The 20,585-nt window shown below is 41.2% G+C and overlaps 2 protein-coding genes across 9 annotated transcripts in view; both read left to right on the top strand.

The window, feature by feature from the left end:
* FNBP4 (formin binding protein 4) overlaps positions 1-9,110 on the top strand; it is a 31,656-nt gene extending 22,546 nt beyond the window's left edge. The window contains exons 16-17 of the mRNA XM_055547125.1: positions 4,141-4,298; positions 8,081-9,110. Of these exons, the coding sequence (XP_055403100.1) occupies positions 4,141-4,298; positions 8,081-8,171 (249 nt within the window). The 3' untranslated portion in view covers positions 8,172-9,110. The remainder of the gene's footprint in view (positions 1-4,140; positions 4,299-8,080) is intronic.
* A 1,218-nt stretch (positions 9,111-10,328) lies between these two features.
* AGBL2 (AGBL carboxypeptidase 2) overlaps positions 10,329-20,585 on the top strand; it is a 30,097-nt gene continuing 19,840 nt past the window's right edge. Inside the window, exons 1-7 of one of the 8 annotated variants that reach the window (XM_055547116.1) lie at positions 10,329-10,473; positions 11,041-11,170; positions 11,445-11,508; positions 12,265-12,399; positions 16,061-16,114; positions 17,206-17,391; positions 18,724-18,831. In XM_055547116.1, the coding sequence (XP_055403091.1) occupies positions 11,135-11,170; positions 11,445-11,508; positions 12,265-12,399; positions 16,061-16,114; positions 17,206-17,391; positions 18,724-18,831 (583 nt within the window). In that variant the 5' untranslated portion in view covers positions 10,329-10,473; positions 11,041-11,134. Of the gene's footprint in view, positions 10,910-11,040; positions 11,171-11,444; positions 11,509-12,264; positions 12,400-16,060; positions 16,115-17,205; positions 17,392-18,723; positions 18,832-20,585 lie in introns of all 8 variants that reach the window. The other 7 variants (XM_055547120.1, XM_055547115.1, XM_055547118.1 and 4 more) reach the window with 7 other exon arrangements.

Here is a 20,585-nt window from a genome sequence, read left to right as displayed (position 1 = left end):
GTACTTGTTCCCGTTTCTTTTGGGGGTGTGTGTCTGTGTGTATTTAGAAGTGAAATTGCAGGAGCATATGGTAGTTCTGATAACTGTTGGAGGAACCATTTTCCTGCAGTGAATGAGCCATTTTCCATTACCACCAGCAGTGTTGAGGGGCACTAATATCTCCAAGGGCTCACCAATACTAGTTACTTGCCATTTTCTGAAGGTTACCATACCAGTTGTGGCAGGTATGAAGTGGTATCTCATTGTGGTTTTAATTTCTGTTTCTTTAGCGAGTGAGTGAGTATGTTCAGCATCTTTCATTTGCATCCTTCATCAATGCGCCCACCATGAAGGTACAAGATCTTTTCGGGCCTTTTCTAGGCCTATATGTTCCCTGGACGTGGACTTGTATGTGGTTGGTTTTTTTTTTTCCCTCCTTTCCTCTTGTATATTTACTTTTAATTTTCCTAAGGATTTCACACTTCTTCTATGAGCTTTTTATGTTCTGTTGTATTCCTGTGCACAGAAGCATTTGCCCCCAACTGTCCAGATGACATCTGTCCCGCTGTGGTTTTCACAGGCCGCGACTGCCGCTACCTTTCATGGCTTCTAACCCGAGATCCAACATATACCACCATTCCTAGCTGACCTTGAAGTCAGACAACACTGAACCAGTCCTGAAGGCAACCACAGTCTGGAACATTTCAGACACCCCACTCATTTCCTTCCATCTGGAGTGAGGGAACTGAGCCTTGGGCCATTTCGTTCCAGCCATGCTGGGGAGAGTGTGGAACGAGGGCACGCAAACCTGCCCCAGAATCTCCTGCTGCTCTTGGTGCAGGTTTTTCTCGATTGGCTGTTCTCTTAGTTGCTGCAGAGCTTTGACTGGTTTCTAGAGTTCCCACAAAACCATCTTAGTCCGTTTCTTATTTGTTTATATAATATTTTCATGGGATCAGCAAGAGCTTGGAGCTTCATAGTCTGCCAGCTTTCTGACATCACCCTCACAGACCCTTTGAATTCCCTAAATCACCTAAAGAAACTTCCTCATCAGCTTTTCCCTTCCCAGTGCTGCTACTCCATTGTCTCAGCTGTCATCTTTTGCTCCAGGGGTCAGTGGGGCAAATTCTTTGCTTTACATGGTTCAAGGGACCTTCTTGAAGAAGTTTGAGTTACACAAAAAATAGAGTATTTCTGGATTGACCCGCTTGGACAAGTTGGTACCATGGTTCCAGAAATTATCTGGAAATGAAGTGCTCTGAAAACTCAACAGTGCCAGGATAGTGTCTTGAATGAATTGCTGTCCAGCTCACTGTGCCCCATGCAGCTCTCCCGAGCCAGCGTACTGTCGACCACCTACATGCCTTGTCTGTGTTTACCGGTCCCCCTACTGTTCATTTTTATGGAATCAAGGTTAGAGTGTTCAGTGCTCAGGAATCATTTCTCTTATGAAGCCTTCCTTGCCGCTCTTTCTTCAGTCTTCCAAGAGAGATAATCATCTCCACCTCCATTCGTTCAAGTAATTTTTTAGACAATCATACTCTTACGGTCATATAAATAATAGTTTTTTTAAAAATACGTTTACTTATTTTTTGGCTGTGTTGGGTCTCAGTTGTGGCACATGAGATCTGCACTGTGGCGCGTGACATCAGTAGTTGGGACACGTGGGCCCGGTTGCTCCACAGCATGTGGGATCAAACCTGCATCCCCTGCATTGCACAGCAGATTCCCAACCACTGGACCATCAGGGAAGTCCCTAAATAATAGTTTCAAAAATCTAGTATTCTATGTTAACATGTCATTTTTATGGACTTATTTGAAAGCAATGTTGCATCTCTTTGGTGTGACAGGCCATTTTTTAAAATGCACGATATGTGCTTACTTGAAATACCTGATTTCAAGAATATCTGAGACCTATATATTTTTTCAATCTTTTTGCTCAGGTTTTGTATGCAGTTTACTAGAAAAGAATTCTAGCCATTTAATCTTTTCCTCTGACTGCAAGGTTCCCCTATTTAAAATGTGTTCAAACAGCCAGTGCAACTCTGGATCCATGGTTTTGAATGTAACAAACAATGCCTAACTTCTAAAGCATAACTTACTTTCCCATGACAGATAGGAATCAAATACACTTTGAATTTACAAAATCGTATGGAAGTCAAAATGAAACCGCCATGACTCTACCTAGATCTATGTTGTTTCTAATCATATTTGCAGAAATCTGGCGAGAGGTTGTACTGCAGTGAGCCCTCTATTCATAGTGACCATTACGACAATAATTCTTGTTACTTCTTACTCAGTTGGTTGCATTCTGACCCAGAATAGGCTGTGCTTGGAGCTTCCTGGACGGGCGTGTGTGCAGTGGGTCAGATTGGACCACAGGCGCAATAACAGGATGGGATGTGGAAGGTGTGTGCAGCAGAAGGCTTAAGCATTGTACACGGGCATTTCCCCAGAATGTTAAAAACCTGTTATTGATAGTCAGAATAGGGTATTGAGCCAGGGAGGCAAGTAATTTTAAAAGACTGAAAAGATAAGCTTGTTTTCTCAACTCTTTCGGGTGGTTAATCACGAAATCTGTTTGTTTTAACTGTAGGCTTGGAAAACAGTTTGGGCCACTATACGTAGACCTCGTAAGAGCACAGCACTCCTTCATACCTGCCGCTTGAGGGCCTGCTTGTTGTATTTAGAGTGTAACTTGGCCAGGATCTTCCCTGGTGGCCAAGTCTTCAAAAACACAGGGGGTGAAAATTAGTTTTTATCAGTGTCTAATATAATATTTCTCTAAATTCAATGAACTAATCACAAATATTAGAAGGTTTATTTTGAATACATACTATCTGTCAAGCATTCTAAGAACTTCATATTCAGTAACTATCAAAATCTCTGCTTTTGTAGAGCTTTTCTGTTGGGCTTGGAGAGGGTAGGGGGCAACTGGGTTGCAGAAACAGATAAGCAAATATATGTTTAACGTTTAAAAATGCAATGAAGAAAAAAGTGTCAGAGGACTGAAAGTGAGTGGGCTTTGGGAGGCAGTACTGTTTCATATAGTCTGGTCAGAGAAGGCATCTTTGCTAGAGCGCCATTGATCAGAACTCTGAAGGTAATGATAGAGCAAGCCATATTGTATATATAGCAAATATCACAAGGTTTTTTTCCTTAACTGTGAGATTCTGTGTTTATTATAGGCAATTTAGAAACTGAAGGTAAGCTAATAGGAGAAAATTGAATTGTAAGTAGTATCTTCTCTTAGAACTGATCTTATAATTAATGTTTTAATATTCCTCTTTGTTTTTTTTTTTTTTTCATATTTAGTAGTCGTGTTTGACTCTGTTGGCTTTTTCCAGAAAAGTTATCATTTGTTTCTCAGCACTGTGTTTCAATTGATAGGAACACTACATCCATTTAAACTCATAAAAGGGTACATTGTAATTCTGAGAAGATAAGGGCAAGAGTTTTGAATTCCATAGAATAAGGCTAAAGGAAATTTTTCTGACCTGATTTCGTAAAATACCCCATTTACAGACAGGGGACACATGTATGCCTATGGCCAGTTCATGTTGTCATATGGCAAAAAACCATCACAGTGTTGTAATTCAGTTCAGTTCAGTTCAGTCGCTCAGTCGTGTCCAACTCTTTGCGACCCCATGAATCGCAGCACGCCAGGCCTCACTGTCCATCACCAGCTCCCAGAGTTTACCCAAACTCATGTCCATCGAGTCAGTGATGCCATCCAGCCATCTCATCCTCTGTCGTCCCCTTCTCCTCCTGCCCCCAATCCCTCCCAGCATCAGAGTCTTTTCCAAAGAGTCAGCTCTTCACATGAGGTGGCCAAAGTACTGGAGTTTCAGCTTTAGCATCATTCCTTCCAAACAACACCCAGGACTGATCTCCTTTAGAATGTTGTAATTAGCCTCCAACTAAAATAGTTTTTTTTTTCTTCTTCTTTTTTAAAAGAAAGAATACCCCATTTACAGTTTTTAGGTTTTTAACCAAGCTTGGTAGAAATTTTTGGCAAAAATTTAGAATGGTACTTGTGTTTGGTTGATTTTGAAGTTCACTTACTCCTTAGAACTAAGGAAGAGATCTTGATCTCATGTGAAGAACTTGTTCTCTTGTTTTATGTATTATATTCTTTCTGACCTTTAACCTTTGTTACAGGCAAAGAAAAGTAAAACCAAAATGCCGTCTCTGGTAAAGAAGTGGCAGAGTATCCAGCGTGAGTTAGATGAAGAGGAAAACTCTAGTTCCAGCGAAGAGGACAGAGAGTCGACCGCACAGAAGCGCATTGAAGAGTGGAAGCAGCAGCAGCTGGTCAGGTAAAGAGGAGGGCTCTCAGACGGGCAGGCTGTACTGCTTGCAGCTGTACTTGTAGAACTGTTGTATTCTTCAAGTGTTTGTTTTTATTTTATTTTGTTTCTTTACGGCGTGCTGGGTCTCACTGCTGCGTGAGCGTTTCTCTAGTTGCAGAGTGCAGGGGCTGCCCTCTGGTTGCAGTGTACGGGCAGCTCCTTGCAGTGGCTTCTCTCATTGCAGAGCATGGGCTCCAGGGCACATGGGTCTCAGGAGCTGCAGCTCCCGGGTTCTAGAGCACAGCTCAGTAGTTGTGGTGCACAGGCCTAGTTGCTCTGCAGCAGCATGTGGGATCTTCCCAGCTCAGGGTTTTGAACTCATATCATCTACATTGGCAGGCGAATTCTTTATCACTGAGCAACCACGGAAGCCCCCATGTTCTTAAAGTCATAGCCCTGATTTCTTTTTTTTTTTTTTTTAGCCCTGATTTCTTTACAAACTTACCCCCAAGCAGTTTTAAATTCATATAAATGTTTTTTTCCTATAAAAATTACAGTCTAGCTTTTTTCAAAGACATCAGAGTTGTAATCAGTTCAGTTCAGTCTCTCAGTCGTGTCTGACTCTTTGCGACCCCATGAATTGCAGCACGCCAGGCCTCCCTGTCCATCACCAGCTCCTGGAGTTCACTCAAACTCATGTCCATCAAGTCCGTGATGCCATCCAGCCATCTCATCCTCTGTCGTCCCCTTCTCCTGCCCCCAATCCCTCCCAGCTTCAGAGTCTTTTCCAATGAGTCAGCTCTTCACATGAGGTGGCCAAAGTATTGGAGTTGCAGCTTTAGCATCATTCCTTCCAAAGAGCACCCAGGACTGATCTCCTTTAGAATGGACTGGGTGGATCTCCTTGCAGTCCAAGGGACTCTCAAGAGTCTTCTCCAACACCACAGTTCAAAAGCATCAATTCTTCAGCACTCAGCTTTCTTCACAGTCCAACTCTCACATCCATACATGACCACTGGAAAAACCATAGCCTTGACTAGACGGACCTTTGTTGGCAAAGTAATGTCTCTGCTTTTCAATATGCTATCTAGGTTGGTCATAACTTTCCTTCCAAGGAGTAAGCATCTTTTAATTTCATGGCTGCAGTTACCATCTGCAGTGATTTTGGAGCCCCAAAAATAAAGTCTGACTCTGTTTCCACTGTTTCCCCATCTATTTCCCATGAAGTGATGGGACCAGATGCCATGATCTTAGTCTTCTGAATGTTGAGCTTTAAGCCAACTTTTTCACTCTCCTCTTTCACTTTCATCAAGAGGCTTTTGAGTTCCTCTTCACTTTCTGCCATAAGGGTGGTGTCATCTGCATATCTGAGGTTATTGATATTTCTCCCAGCAATCTTGATTCCAGCTTGTGCTTCATCCAGCCCAGCATTTCTCATGATGTACTCTGCCTAGAAGTTAAATAAGCAGGGTGACAATTTGCAGCCTTGACATACTCCTTTTCCTATTTGGAACCAGTCTGTTGTTCCATGTCCAGTTCTAACTGTTGCTTCCTGACCTGCATACAGATTTCTCAAGAGGCAGATCAGGTGGTCTGGTATTCCCATCTCTTGAAGAATTTTCCACAGTTTATTGTGATCCACACAGTCAAAGGCTTTGGCATAGTCAGTAAAGCAGAAATAGATGTTTTTCTGGAACTCTCTTCCTTTTTCCATGATCCATCGGATATTGGCAATTTGATCTCTGGTTCCTCTGCCTTTTCTAAAACCAGCTTGAACATTTGGAAGTTCACAGTTCATGTATTGCTGAAGCCTGGCTTGGAGAATTTTGAGCATTACTTCCCACTAATTGTTCATCTTAGGCAAAGAGCTATCTTAACCCTGAGCATACAGGGGAAAATAGTCATCCCCATTTACCATGTAGCTCCAAGAGACCAATTTTTAATTTAACAAGATTTAAATATAGCTAACCTAAGTTTTTATTCTTTATTTTCATGATTTTTGAAGGTACACATACTGAAATGACCAACATTCCTTTAGTGTAACCAGTTGTTCAGTTATGGTGCATTACCTGGAGCATACTGGTAGTGATGCCAGATTTTAGGTTCATCTCCGATAGGTTCTAGCACTGCTCCTTCTGGCACTTAACAACATCCATAAATGCAATACTTATGGAAGTGTTTGAAGGAATTCCCTGGCAGTCCAATGGTCAGGATTTTTCACTTTCACTGCTGAGGGCCCAAGTTCAGTCCCTGGTCATGGAAAGATCTCCCCCATGGTGTGGCAAAAAAGAAAAATTGAGAAAGGATAGCCATCTTTGCTTCATAATTCAAAACATTTTCATTTTTAGATCCATAAACACCAATTGGAATAGTTATTCCAGTGAAGTCTTTGTTCCTAAAATACGTTTCTCTCTAGCCACTGCACACCTGTTTTTAGCATTTGTCCCACTTACAAACTTGATCAAGTACGTTTTAGCATACAGTAGCATAAAACGTGAAAACTTATGCAAATACTGTATTTCCTTTTTGACCCATATATTCACTCATTAATCTTGAATTTAAGAAAATTCATCTGGATTATGATCTTCTTAACACTCGTAGCCTGAAATTTTACTTATCCAGTTTTACCATCACAATTTGAATGTACAGTGCCGCTATCTCTTTGTATCCATCTGAATTATGTAATATTGAGGGCTGTCCCGGAGGAGACTGTGAAGATGTTGTCTCCAGACTTTACTTCCTTGAAAGGTGATGCACAGGATTTGGGGCAACACAGGAAGAAAACTGCAGGATGGTATTAATGATAATTTAGTTTTACTTGTGTATCATCCTTGTAGATGACTCCATTATTCTTGAGTTTTCTTACTATTTAGTCCTTTTTAGTGTTGCTGGGAATTGATTAATCATTAATTCCTACAGTGATGAAATAGTAAACTATTTCAAGATGATGGGAAGTCACAAAGATCTTGTAATTTATCTTATTTTAGATTTATAAAAGGGTCTCATGCACTCATTTTGGTTATTGCAAGATAGAATCTGAGTTTTTGTTTTGTCTTTGCTGTGCTGCACAGCTGGTGGGCTCTTGGTTCCCTGACTGGGCCCTCCACAGTGAGAGCACAGAGAGTCCTGACTACTGTACAGCCAGGAAATTCCCAAGAATCTTGAGTTTGGTTTTTGTTGTTGTTGTTGTTTTAAATCATAGCATACTATATGGTTTACCTGTGAACAGATAGCATATTGTTGTTGTTTAATCCCTAAATAGTGTCTGACTCTTTCACTACCCCATAGACTGTAGCCCGCCTAGTGAATCTTGAGTTTTAATCAGTTTTTTAAATAATTGAATTTGAATAAGCCGTGGAAGATCAATGCTAATTAGAACTAATGAAAGAGGATCTCAAAAACATCAGGTCTACCCATCCCTGGTGGTATGTTGAGGGTTAAATATATCTTCTTAGAGGTTAAGTAAATAAAGCTAGGATAAAGACTCCTAACTCCTTGGAGCCAAGAAATACTTCTACAAGCATGTGTTATTTTCCTTCAGTGTAGCTTTAATGGTTACTAGGGAGACATAAAAATAAATATGCACTTAAATATAAATACAGCTGTAGAGCAGAGTATTTGTATGTGGTTGACCTATCAATTAAGAAATTTGATGAAAACTATTCTGGTTACTTAGCTGAAAAATTTGAAACTTTGTCATGAAGATAGATGCGATAGATCCAATTTTCAGCTTTAGTCAGTTTTTATTTGCTAGGAAATGAACAGCTCCATTCTTTTTTTTCAGTGAAGTAATCTGTCTGTTTTCACAGTGGCATGGCAGAGAGAAATGCTAATTTTGAAGCCCTTCCTGAAGATTGGCGAGCAAGACTGAAGAGACGAAAAATGGCTCCAAACACATAGTTTTTTACTTTTTTGTTACTGTGTGCTTTTTTTTTTTTAATGTTCAGAGTCTTAACCAGTTTTACTGTTTCCAATAAACTATAAATGTTATGAGGGAGAGCATATGAATTTGCTGGGCAAGAGCATACAAAATTCCCCCATTTGTGAAATGTATTCTGTTTTGCCAAAAGGTGAGGTGGCTGAGCCATTTGACCTGGCTGCCTTTATTCTCACACTGGCAAACTCAGCATGTTAGGTACATCATCAGTCTGGACGTGTGGCTCATGACACTTCTGTAGAGGACTCATTGACGAGAAGGGAAGGATTTTCCTGCCTAATAGAGGCTCTTGTAGTTTCTAGTGTGGCACACTGTCTCTCGTTAACTTCTTCAGAACAAGTGCAATTAAGAAGGCAGCTCTATACTCTACCTTGCTTAACTGGGATTATAGGAATTTCCTTCTGACCTCTTGTCTTAGTCTGCCACCCCCAAAGTGCTGAGGTATACAAACTCATCCATGTTGTGCTAACAGACGGCCACACTCTCTAAATTTATAGAGTGTTTCTCACAAATTCTAGAACTGATAAAGATAGCTCAGTCGTTGCACATACCAGGTGACATATATAGATTTCAGTATAGGCAGCAGCAAGTGTTCATGCCTTTGAGACCCCCCCCCACGTGGGAGTCAATGCAACGAGCCACTGGATGTATTGCTGTGTCTCCATTGTCCTGCCTTGGTCCAGAGTTCACCTCCCATTTATATGTGAATGTATTCTCCATAAAATTCCAGTATTTAAAAAAGCAGTTTACTGTTCTGTACTTTATATTGTATCACAATCAGGTAAAAGTCACTTTAAACTGAAGAAAAAGCAAATTGTGTTTTAAAGCTGTTTGTATTTCTCCAGTTTCTGACCTTGTAAATTTGTATATATGCACTAATAAAGCCTTTTTTATACTTCTGATTGGTTATCCTTTTGGTCCTGTTTTGCCTGTTACTCCATGAAGATGTCACCAAGACTTACTTTGAGTCAGTCGTTTTTTCTAATCACGTAGGCGTAAGGCAAACATTGAGAAGCTCTTAGGAGAAAGAAGAGTGTCGGGATCTGGAGCCCGTTGCAGGGTGGGAGGATGGGGTTAGAAAACAGGACTCTAGTATCAGAAAATATGATGTGACTTAAGTTTTGGAGCTTGTGGTCTATAATATTAGCTTGTATTTAGCCTACTTAAATCCTGGAAATGACAAAATGTGGTTAATAGTGTGAAAAAAAAGGTGCTTTATACTCTCACTAGTTACAAGAGTTATATATAACTCATAGTCATGTAAAGTTAACCAAAGAACAGTAGTTAAAATTGTATTCCAGTATATTTATATGCAGCTAACTAATCAGTGTCATATATACTTGTGTGTTGGTTTTTATTTATACAAAAATCGGGGTGACCATTTTGTATATACATTGTTTTTCTTGTCATAGAGCACATTTCTGGAAAAAGGCTATTGACTAGTCATTAAAGCTTTTGCTTTTAACTGCCTAACAGTTAACCAGATTTCTAGGAATTGTTGACAGGAACTAAGTGCCTTTGTCCCTATCCTGCCAGACCAGAAGCATTTTTTTGAATCTGACAATTTGATAGTCAAAGTGTGGGTTTTACTTTGTTTCTTGTATTTTTCAAAGCAGAGGGTAATTTTTCAATTCTAGCTCTGGGATGGAGGGAATAGGTGGAAGAGGAGAAGCAGCTCCCTTTGAGTAATACCCAACAGTTTCCTTAAAGCTGAGAAACTTTTTTTTTTGGCTGCCCCATGGAGCATGCCGTAGCTACCCACCAGGGATCCCACCTGTACCCTGCAATGTAAGCGCGGTCTCTTCTTAATCACTGGACCGCCAAGGAAAGGAACAGTGGAAGTGTTAGTCACTCAGTCGTGTCTTACTCTTGAGACCCCATGGACTGCAGCATGCCAGGCTCCTCTGTCCATGGAATTCTATAGGCAAGAATGCTGGAATGGGTTGCCATTTCCTTCCCAGGACCGCCAAGGAAGCCCCCATCAATGCAATTTCTAATCCCCCGAGTCCGGGCTGCAATACTCTAATGAAAAGAGTAACAGTAACAACCCGGGCTGCAATACTGTAGTGAAGAGTAACAACAAAGCCTTGGTACTGCAGTCGTCCACTTTCCCCTGGTTCCCCACACAAGCCTCGGAGGCAAGGCCTGGCTCCCGGAAGCGCCAAGCCGCCCCGCCTTCCCGCTTCCGGTTCTCGGTTGCTAGGCTACCGGCGCCCCAGCGGAAAACTGGCTTGGCGAGAGCTCCGCAAGGGCGTCCTCGGCCGGGTGCGCGGCGGGGCCTCTGCCTGCGGGTGGTTACCCCCCGCCTCACTCACGCTCCTCTGTCGCGGCCGGCTCCGTGCCCAACCCCTGCTGCCCCGAACAGTCCGGGGCGCCGAGGCGGTAGCACCCTTCCCCCTGGCCTCCCAGGAAATCTCTACGCCCCATCGCTCGACTCTCCGGGAAACTGCCTTCCGCCACCTTCTCCCTGACCAGGAAACCCCGGACCCCTGAATTCAGTTTTCGGAGCCCCTGACCTTTCTTTTCCCACCCTCCCCGAGACGACTCCTCCGGACTCCCCTCCCCTTTTCTTTGACTGTCCAGCGGCGTCCTGGTGGTGGGCATCCCCCTCAACCCGGAAAAGGAAGCATGGAGCCGGCAGGGGTCCTGGCGCCTCGGGAGGAGGAGGTCGGAAGACTAACCACCCTCCCAGATTCCTCAGGTGCCCACCCGGGCCTCATGGCGGGCCCTGGTTTAGAGGGAGGGTGCCGCGTGGGAGCTGCGGAGCGGAGGGAGGGGACGGGAGTGGATGTCGACAGGTGACTTCATTTGTCCTGCTCTGGTTTATTTTAGCTCCTCCTATGTAATCAACTGCCCTTTTGGAAATTGGGCAGGGGCTGTTGCTGGGTGTCACTAACTGGTCTTCAGCATACCATGCAGAAGTAACATGTTCCCAGCATTGGAACCAGAGCTGAAGCAGGAGGTCGGTACCCACTCCTCTCCAGAAACCCAGTACTAGCTCAGAAGGTATATTCTGTTGGCACCTTTTTCTGGCTAGAGATCTTGATCCCAAAGGTAGAATCATGTGCACAAATGTCTTTCACATGGTTTGTTTTTAGAAGTTCTCAGGTGTGGCGTCCTCTGCGACCATGCTTGTGTACCTTTGTTAAGAGTCAGTATCACTCTTTTAACAGGCTGTTATAATAATGATTATTATGAAAACATTTTCCTGATTGAGATGGTTTGTCCTTTCACAGACTCTTCCTGATCCCTATGAAGACTTTATGTACCGTCACCTCCAGTACTATGGCTACTATAAAGGTAATATCTCGTTCTAATCCAGCATCACCTTTCCTGGGTCATTGAAGTACATTGTTGGATCAACTGAGAGAGTTGTGCTTGGATAAACTAATAACGAATTTTTTGAGCAGCGTTAATGGGAAGTACTTCCTTTCCCCACTAATATGCTCTGTCACTTCTGTTGAGTGTCCGTTTATACAGAGGTCTGTCTGTCTGTCCTTGAACCACTACCACCCTTTCTTAATGACATGACATGGCATTAAAATAGTCTTGATATCTGGAAAGAAATGTCGTCCCATATTGTCATTTTCAGAAGTGTCTTGGCTAACCTTACTCTTTTTTTAAATTTAATTTAATTTTTAAACTTTACATAATTGTATTAGTTTTGCCAAATATCAAAATGAATCCGCCACAGGTATACATGCCTCAGGACGAGGCACCTCTTATCCTGAGTGCTCCACTTCCACTCTGAGCACTTACCCTGACTTGGTCATACAACTGCTGGGTTTTTCCTGCCTCCCCAGCCCTTCCTTTCTACTTTAGCATATGCCTCTCAAGTCTTCTCCTCAACGTGAAATGGAGAAAATTATGTTTAACTCACAGAAATTGGAACGCGAAAGCTCTTTGGAAAATGGGCTATATTGGTTGTAAAGGCCTGTGGTCTGGCAGGTGGTGACTGGAAGGCAGTTTGCTAGTAGTAATTGTTTGAGTGTTGACCTCAATATTGGATGTGACCAACTAGCCTTCAGCATCTTTCACTAAACTGCCTGTTCTTAGCTCAGAGAGGCAGTTTACCAAACTCTGCTACGCACCAGTGCATTTGGAAGAATAATCCTCGATACCTGTTGAATGGCTCTTTTGGAAAAAGAGAGGATTTGATACCGGACTGCTTGCAAAAGGAGAAGCGTCTATGTGAGTAGTAATCGGTGTCATATGTCCCTAGAATGCTTAGTCCCTTGAGCACCTGCTCCTGAGGTTGAGGAGAACATGGCCTGACGTGGGAGAAGCCAGGGCAGCACCCTTGAACGCTGTTTCTGACATCACTCAGAAATGTTTATCTTAAAAAAAAAAGAAAAATTTTAAATGAAAAGAAAAATAACAAAACAAAAAAATATTCTGTAGATCTGCTTTGGATTGTAGGTTTAAAGTACCGTGTATTCTGCATGGTCTTCCTCCAAATTGTTGGAAAATTTGTTAAAACTCTTCTGTCAAGAGTAACATGTTGATTTTTTTTCATGCAGTTTTTATGGATATATTTATTAAGGCTCTTTGCATAGGAGTGGTGGAAACCAATCCAAGCTAACTTAAGCAAAAACAATTTTTTACAGGGATTCCACAAGTTTTTTCTAGAATCCGAGGGTAGGAATGCAGTTAAATTTCTCTCTCAATACGTATCCAAGCAAACATCAATTCACTTCCCTTTACTGCACAACCTTCCTCCCACACCCCCTCCCCTACCCCAGCGGCAATCCTCTCACTATTGAAACAGCCTCATCATTGGTTTCTGGTTCCATGATGCCCCCTTCCAATCCACTTTCCACACAGCAGTGTTTTGTTTTGTTTTGTTTTCTTTTTATGTGCAAATCTGATTGTATCCCTTTTCTGGTTAAAAATCTTTGAATGATACAAGACCCAAAAGCTATAAAATATAACACTGATAATTTTTACAGCAAAACTTTATGTTGAGGAAAAAGTTCCATTAGTAAAGAAAAATAACTGAAAAAATTTTTCGTGAGAAATATTGTCAAAGGATTAATTTCCTTAACAAAATAACTTACAAATCAATAAGCAAAAGATGACCAAATAGAAAAATGGACAAAGAGCATGAGCAAGGAGTTGGTAGAAAAGCAAACACAGCCAATGCAACATGCAGCATGGGCTCCCCTGGCGGCTCAGTGGTGAAGAATCCGCCTTAGTGCAGGAGACTCAGGAGGTGCGGGCTCGACCCCTGGATCAGATCCCCTAGAGGAGGAAATGGCAACCCACTGCAGTATTCTTGCCTGGGAAATCCCGGGGACACGGGAATCTGGTGGGCTACAGCCCTAGGGTTGCAGAGTTGGACACGACTGAGCACACAGGCGTGTCCAGGGATTAATTTTCTTAACAAAATAACTCTTACAAATCAATATGTAAACGATGACCAAATAGACAAGATGGACAAAGGACATGAGCAAGGAGTTCATAGAAAAGCAAACACAGTCAGGAAGCTTTTTGAAAAGATGCTCAATTTCACCCCTAACTAAAGATACAAATCAGTATGTCAAAGTACCATTTTGTAAATTATGAGACTTGGGCAAAAATATTTTTATGATTATACCTAGTAGCGGTCAGGAGATGGTAGAACACCCTCCCACGCTGCTGTTAGGAATGTGAATAGATAGACTTAAATTTTTTTATTTATTATTATTATTATTATTATTTTTTTTTTTTTACTAAGCAGGCCCGCCCCTGCTTAGCTTCCGAGATCAGATGAGATCCGGCGTCTTCAGGCTGATATGGCCGGAGACTATTATTATTAACTTTTGGACTGTGCTGGATCTTCACTGCTGCACGGGCTTTTCTCTAGTTGCGGCAAGCAGGGGCTACACTCTAGTTGGGGTGCGTGGGCTTCTCATTGTGGGGGTTTCTCTTGTTTCGGAGTGTGGGCTCTAGGGCGCGAGGGCTTACGTCGTTGTGGTTCACGGGCTCTAGAGCCCTGGCTCAATAGTTGTGGCACACAGGCTTGCTCTTTCTGCAGCATGTGGGGTCTTCCCACATCAGGGACGGAAGCTGTGTCTCCTGCATTGCCAGGCAGATCCTTTACCACTGAGCCACCAGAGAAGCCCCTAGACGGACTATTTTAGGACGGCAGTTTGGCAATAGGAGGGAAATATTAACGGTACTTAACCTTTGATGTAGCAGTTCCGTTTTCATGTTCAAATATGTGTCTTACACTTTTGCTCATCCCTGTGCTCAGAAGGCTCTTCCATTCTGCGTCCCGGAGCTCCTGGCTGGGAGTGGAAAGGCCAAGGATGAGCGAAGAAGACTGTCAGGGTGGGGTGGCGCAGGGGCCAGCTGACCCCCCACCTTCAGTCCCCTCCTGTCCCAGTTTCTGATGCTTGAAATAACATTAATAAGAAACAGTTGCCTGTCTTCATATAGTAATAAAACCATAAAATGCAAAATCAGCTACAGAAGTAACACAACAATGCAAAGGAATTTTAGAGTATAATTGGTACCCTGACATCTTCCAACCCCCACCCCCATTTTGGTCATTGGAGTGAGGAAGATATTTTTCTTTATCTTTGTAGCAAACCATTTATTGTGTTGTTTTTTAAACCAGAAAAGTACAAAAGAAGTAAAAAAGGAATGAGTTACAATATACTTGTTTCAAAAAGGGAAAAAGAAGGGGAGAAAGAAAGCAGGGGGGGGGCGGAGAGGAGAGAGAAAAAGAAAATATACATATAAGGTTAGAAAATCCAAATGGTAGAAAAAAACACAAAAGGAAATTAAGAGCTCTCCCAGCCCCACCCTTAATATAGCCACTACTGTAATCTTTTTTTTTTTCAGGAAAAAAATTATACCCTCAAGTATCTAGATATTTTTTCTTTCTGATTGCTCATAGAGGATCCTCTACACAAGCTTTACTTTGGCTTTTTTTTTGTTTAATATACGCGTTCCCTATGAGCACAAAAAAATATCTACCTCACTCTTTTTAAGAGCACCAACTTATTAATATCTATTAATGAGTTTTCCATCTCGTTAATATGTCATACTTATTTTAACTTCCCTTTTGATGGATGCTTTGGTTGTTTGCACATTTTTACTATTTGAGCATTACTGCAGGGAGCATCTCTACATATGTATGCTGATGAGCTTTTGTAAGAAAATCTATAAGGTAATTCCTAGCAGTGGGATTGCTGAATCAAGGGTTAGTGTGTTTTAAGTCTTACTGCTGCTAAGTCACTTCAGTCGTGCTCGACTCTGTGCGACCCCATAGACGGCAGCCCACCAGGCTCCCCCGTCCCCGGGATTCTCCAGGCAAGAACACTGGAGTGGGTTGCCATTTCCTTCTCCAATGCATGAAAGTGAAAAGTGAAAGTGAAGTCGCTCAGTCGCGTCCGACTCTTCTCGACCCCATGGACTGCAGCCGACCAGGCTCCTTCGCCCATAGGATTTTCCAGGCAAGAGTACTGGAGTGGGCTGCCACTAAGTCTTACTGGACACTGCCAAATTTGCTTTCCAGAAAGATTGCACCAAATTTGCCTTTTTGTCCTGAGGTTCTGAGGGTAGTTGTTTACTTAAACCCTTGTCAGGGTGAGTGTAAAACAGGTAAATGCTTTTCCTCTCTTAATTAGCTAAAAACTGATATCTCTGTGTCATTCTGATTTACATTTCTTTGAGTGAGATTGAGAGGTTTACCATCTTTTCACATGTTTGTTGCCTCCCCCACTGCCCCCATTAAACAGTATGGGAAATGTGTAGACATAGAAGTGCAGGGACCCAAAGGTGGGGGGACGGAAGGGATGGGGGGAAAGGACAGAGGAAAGAAAGATCCGTAGGACAAACCAGGCCTCTTCCTTCCTCTTTCCAGGGCCTAGCTGTCTACCTTCCACTGTGCGCAGACAGACAGGAGCTATGAGCAGAGGTACTGCACGTCCTTCCAGGCCAGAAAATGCACACTCCCTTGTGGGAATGTGTCTTCTCCCTGCTGCCCACCAGCGCTGGGAGGCGCCACCCCTGGAGCCTTTCCTTCCCCTGCCCTTTCTCGTCATTCTTCCTCCCATTTCCTTCCTCTGCCCTTTCTCCTTGAAACCTTTCTTTTCCTCCCTTTTCCCTCTTCTTTATTTCCTAAGAGCTCTTCTCTCTCTCCTGCCCCTCTCTGCCTCTACTCTCTCCATCCTCTCTGTTTTGTAAGTGTCTCTGTCCTTTGAATGATTATAGCAAGAACTTGAAATTCAGTTTGTAGATTGTTACATTGTAGTTAATAAAGTTTTATGTCCTTTTCTAAAATGCTGGTGGTCAAATTGAAAGTTGTGGGTTTTTTGGTTTTTTTTTTTTTGCCTCTCTCTCTAGACAAAAATAGCATACATTAAGTAACTTTTATTTCCAACCCACTGTTGAAATGTCTTCAACCCATTAACTTTGATTTAAAAGACAAAACAGTTTCTTCTGACTTACTCTAAACCTTTACATGTAAGTACTTTATAGATTAGAGCAGAATTTTAGCTTAAGCATGTATACCTGTGGCGGATTCATTTTGATACTTGGCAAATCTAATACAGTTATGTAAAGTTTAAAAATAAAATAAAATTAAAAAAAAAAAAAAAAAAGTGTTAGTGTTAGTCGCTCAGTCCTGCCCGACTCTTTGGGACCCCATGGACTGCAGCTCACCAGGCTCCTCTGTCCATGACATTTTCCAGGCAAGGATACTGGAGTGGGTTGCCATTTCCTCCTCCAGGGGATCTTCCCAACCCAGGGATAAAACCCGGGTCTCCTGCACTGCAGGCAGATTCTTTACCGACTGAGCTACAAGGTAATTTTAGCTTAACGTTTTATAATTTCAATATTGTCAGCCTGGACTAAATCTCTTTGAAGGAGAAAGATGTCATAGGATTGCATATCTGTGATAATATTTTAATACAATGCTTAAAATTCCTTAATTGTTACAGTTGAGCAGTAAAATTGTTGCTCAAAAGGAAAAGGAAACTGCTCACTCCTTACCTTTCCCTTTGGCAGATTCTCTTATGCTGAGTTCACCGTTTGTTAAGAGCAGACAGCTTCTTTATGATGACATTGGCGAAGTAAACCCGCATCTCAGAGAACCCAGAGATCTCTTTGCTCTTTTCTCTGGCAGCACGCTGCTACAGGCTCCAAGGTGGCCAATAGAATGTGAGGTCATCAAGGAGCGCATTCATCATATTGGTAATGTGACTTATGTGTCATGGCCTCGCTCTTCTGATAGTCTGTATGACAGTTTTAAGTTCTGTGCATAGTAAAGTACAAGGCAGGATAGATTCACTATCTGTTAGCTCACTCGAAAATGCTTAAGCTCTGAGAAACTGATACACACTCCCCAAAGTCAAAAGTCACACTAATGTTTAAATTTATTCATAGGTATTTTACTCTTTTTGATGCAGTTGTAAATGAGAATGTTGTCTTTTCTTTCATTATTCATGTATAGAAATGCAACAGATTTTTGTGTATTGATTTTGTATTTTGAAAAATACAAAATTTGTTATTAGTTCTAACAAGTTTTCTGAATTTGTTATTAGTTCTAACAGTTTTCTGATAGAGTCTTTAGGGTTTTCTATATATAATATATGTCAGTGGTAGTTGTACTTCTTCCTTTGCAGTTTAAAGAGCTTTTATTTCTTTTTCTTGCCTGATTGCTCTGGCTAGGATTTCCAGTACTATGTTGAATAAAGTGATCAGAGTAGGCATACTTGTAGTGCTCCTGATCTTAAAGGAAAAGCTTTCAGCTTTTCACTGTTGAGTATGATGTTAGCTGTGGGCTTGTCAATTCATGGCTTTTATTATTTTGAGGTGGTCCATCTATACCCCCTTTGCTGAGAATTTTTGTCATAAAGGATGTTGGATTTTGTTCAGATGCTTTTTCTTCATGTGTTGAAATAATCATATAATTTTTATCCTTCATTTTGTTACTGTCATGTATCACATTGGCTGATTTGTGAATGTTGAACCATCCTTGCAACACTGGAATAAATCCCACTTAATCATGGTGTATGATTCTTTTATGTATTGTTGAATTTAAGTTGTGTCTTTCTATGCCCTTGGCTTTCATCAGTGGCTCCTGTACTTAAAATGGTAGGAAGCTGCCCAAGTCCCATATGAGAAATCTTTCAGAACGTAGTACTAATGAAAAAACCTTGTTTCCTCTGGAGAAATTGGTATACTTGTTCCTTTACAGTAATAAGAAAAATGTAGCTGATCGTATTGTCCTGACTTGGAAGCTCAGGGACACATTTTGTAGAGTTGTTGCACCAACTTTCTAGCTTATTTTTAAGTGTTATACTTCTGTTGTATATGCTTTTTGTTAAAAATTTCTCCATAGTCTTTATAGAAAGAAGCAAGGTATAATTAATTTACAAACACACTGGAAACTTAGGATTGGAATTTGATTTGATTCAACCAGACTAGCCATTTGAATAATCATTATTATTATTTTATATCAGTTCTAATAAAGTACCTTTTATATTATTTCTTATTTTGTGCTTTTTCAATGTCTTCTTTCAGAGTGGGTTCCACCTCAACCAGAATATTTCTATCAACCTACAGGAAATGAGAAGATACCAGAAATTGTAGGAGAAGAAAAAGGCACAGTTGTCTATCAGTTAGATTCAGGTATTGTTATCACACCAAACAGTGAGTAATTAGTCATGACCAAAGTACAATAAACATATTTTCTATAATAAAAACGATTTTCAAAAATCCATTGTTTAGTGGTAAACTGAGTGGTAGCCCTGAAATTCATAACTGATCAGTTTTAAATATGTAATCACTTTTTAAAAAATGATATAGAACCTTTTCTTAATAGTTCTGAGTCCCTTTCATCTCTTCTTCCTTATTGTTCTTCCTGAAAGTCGGACTTTGGCTCTTTGGGGAATTGCTCGTCTTTTCTCACCTGCTTTGCCACAGTGAGTGCTTTGTAGTTTGTGTGTATGACTGGCGTTTATGCTGTAGTCTCCTGCATTAATTTGCAGGCATCCTGTTGGTGTAATTCATGTCTTTTATAAAAATGTGCTGGACACTGTGCCCAAGAACAAAATACATATTCTTTTCAAGGGTACATGGTAAATTCCCCAGGATATACCATGTATAAGGTTATAAAGCAAGTCTTAATATGTTGAAAAGGATTGAAGTCATACAAAATATATTCTCTGACCACAGAAAAATTAAATTAGAAATCAACAGCAAAATGAAATCTGGGAAATCTACGAATATTTGCAAATTGAATAGCACATTTCTCTTAAGTAACCCACAGGCTAAAGAAAACATAAGTGTTCAAAAATATTTTGAACTGATTGAAAATAAAACCACATATCAGAATTTATGAGATGTATCTAAAGCACTGCAAGGTCAGTTTATGACTTTAAATGCCTGTATTTAAAAGGAAGAAAGATTCCAAATCAATTACCTAAGCCTCCACCATAATAAATTAGAAAAATAAGAGCAAACTATGTCCAAAGTGAGCAAAAGGGGACTCCCTGGTGATCCAGTGGTTAAGAGTCTGCCTACCAATGCAGGGGACATGGGTTTGACGGTCCGGGAAGATCCCACATGCCACAGAATAACTAAGCCTGCGAGCCGCAAGTGCTGAGCCTGTGGTCTAGAGCCCAGGCACCGCAACGAGAGCAGCCACGCAGTGAGACGCACACGCCGCAGTGGAGAGCAGCCCCTGTGACCGCAGCTGGAGAGAGCCGTGTGTAGCAACAAAGGTCCAGCACAGCCCTAAGTAGATAAATAATTTTTTTAAAGTGGGCAAAAGGAAGGAAATAATAGAGAGAAAAATGGAAGTCAGTGAAATAGAAAAGTAATATAGGAAACCAAACCAGGGGTTGGTTCTTTGGAAACATCAACAAAACTGACAAAACTGTAGCCAAACCGACCAAGGAAAAAGGAGAGGAGAACACAAATGATCAAAATTAGGAGTGAAAGGGGACACAGCCATCAACTCTACAGAAATCAAAACAATTACAGAGTAATGCTATTAACAGCTTTCTGCTAGCAAATTAAGCAACACAGACGTACAGGAAAAGTTGCTGGAAAAAACACATATTATCAAAACTGACTCAGGAAGAAATAAAAAGTCTGAACAGATTATAACAAAGAAATTGAATTAGTAATTCAAAATCTTCCTGGGAAGAAATCCCTGGCGCAGATGGCTTAACAGGATTTATTTGAATTGTACCAAACATCTAAGGATGAAATAGCCCTAATTCTTCAAAAACTCGGAAAACAGAAGAGGAAACACTTCCTACCTCTTCCTTTGAAGCCAGTATTCAAAGCCAGACAAAGGCATCACGAGAAAACTATAGATTAGTATTCTTCATGAATATAAATGCAAAAATCCTCAACCAAATACCAGCAAACCAAAT

The sequence above is a fragment of the Bubalus kerabau genome, chromosome 15 (assembly GCF_029407905.1).
Source record: "Bubalus kerabau isolate K-KA32 ecotype Philippines breed swamp buffalo chromosome 15, PCC_UOA_SB_1v2, whole genome shotgun sequence".
NCBI lineage: Eukaryota > Metazoa > Chordata > Mammalia > Artiodactyla > Bovidae > Bubalus > Bubalus kerabau.
This window is presented reverse-complemented; position numbering and strand designations above follow the sequence as displayed.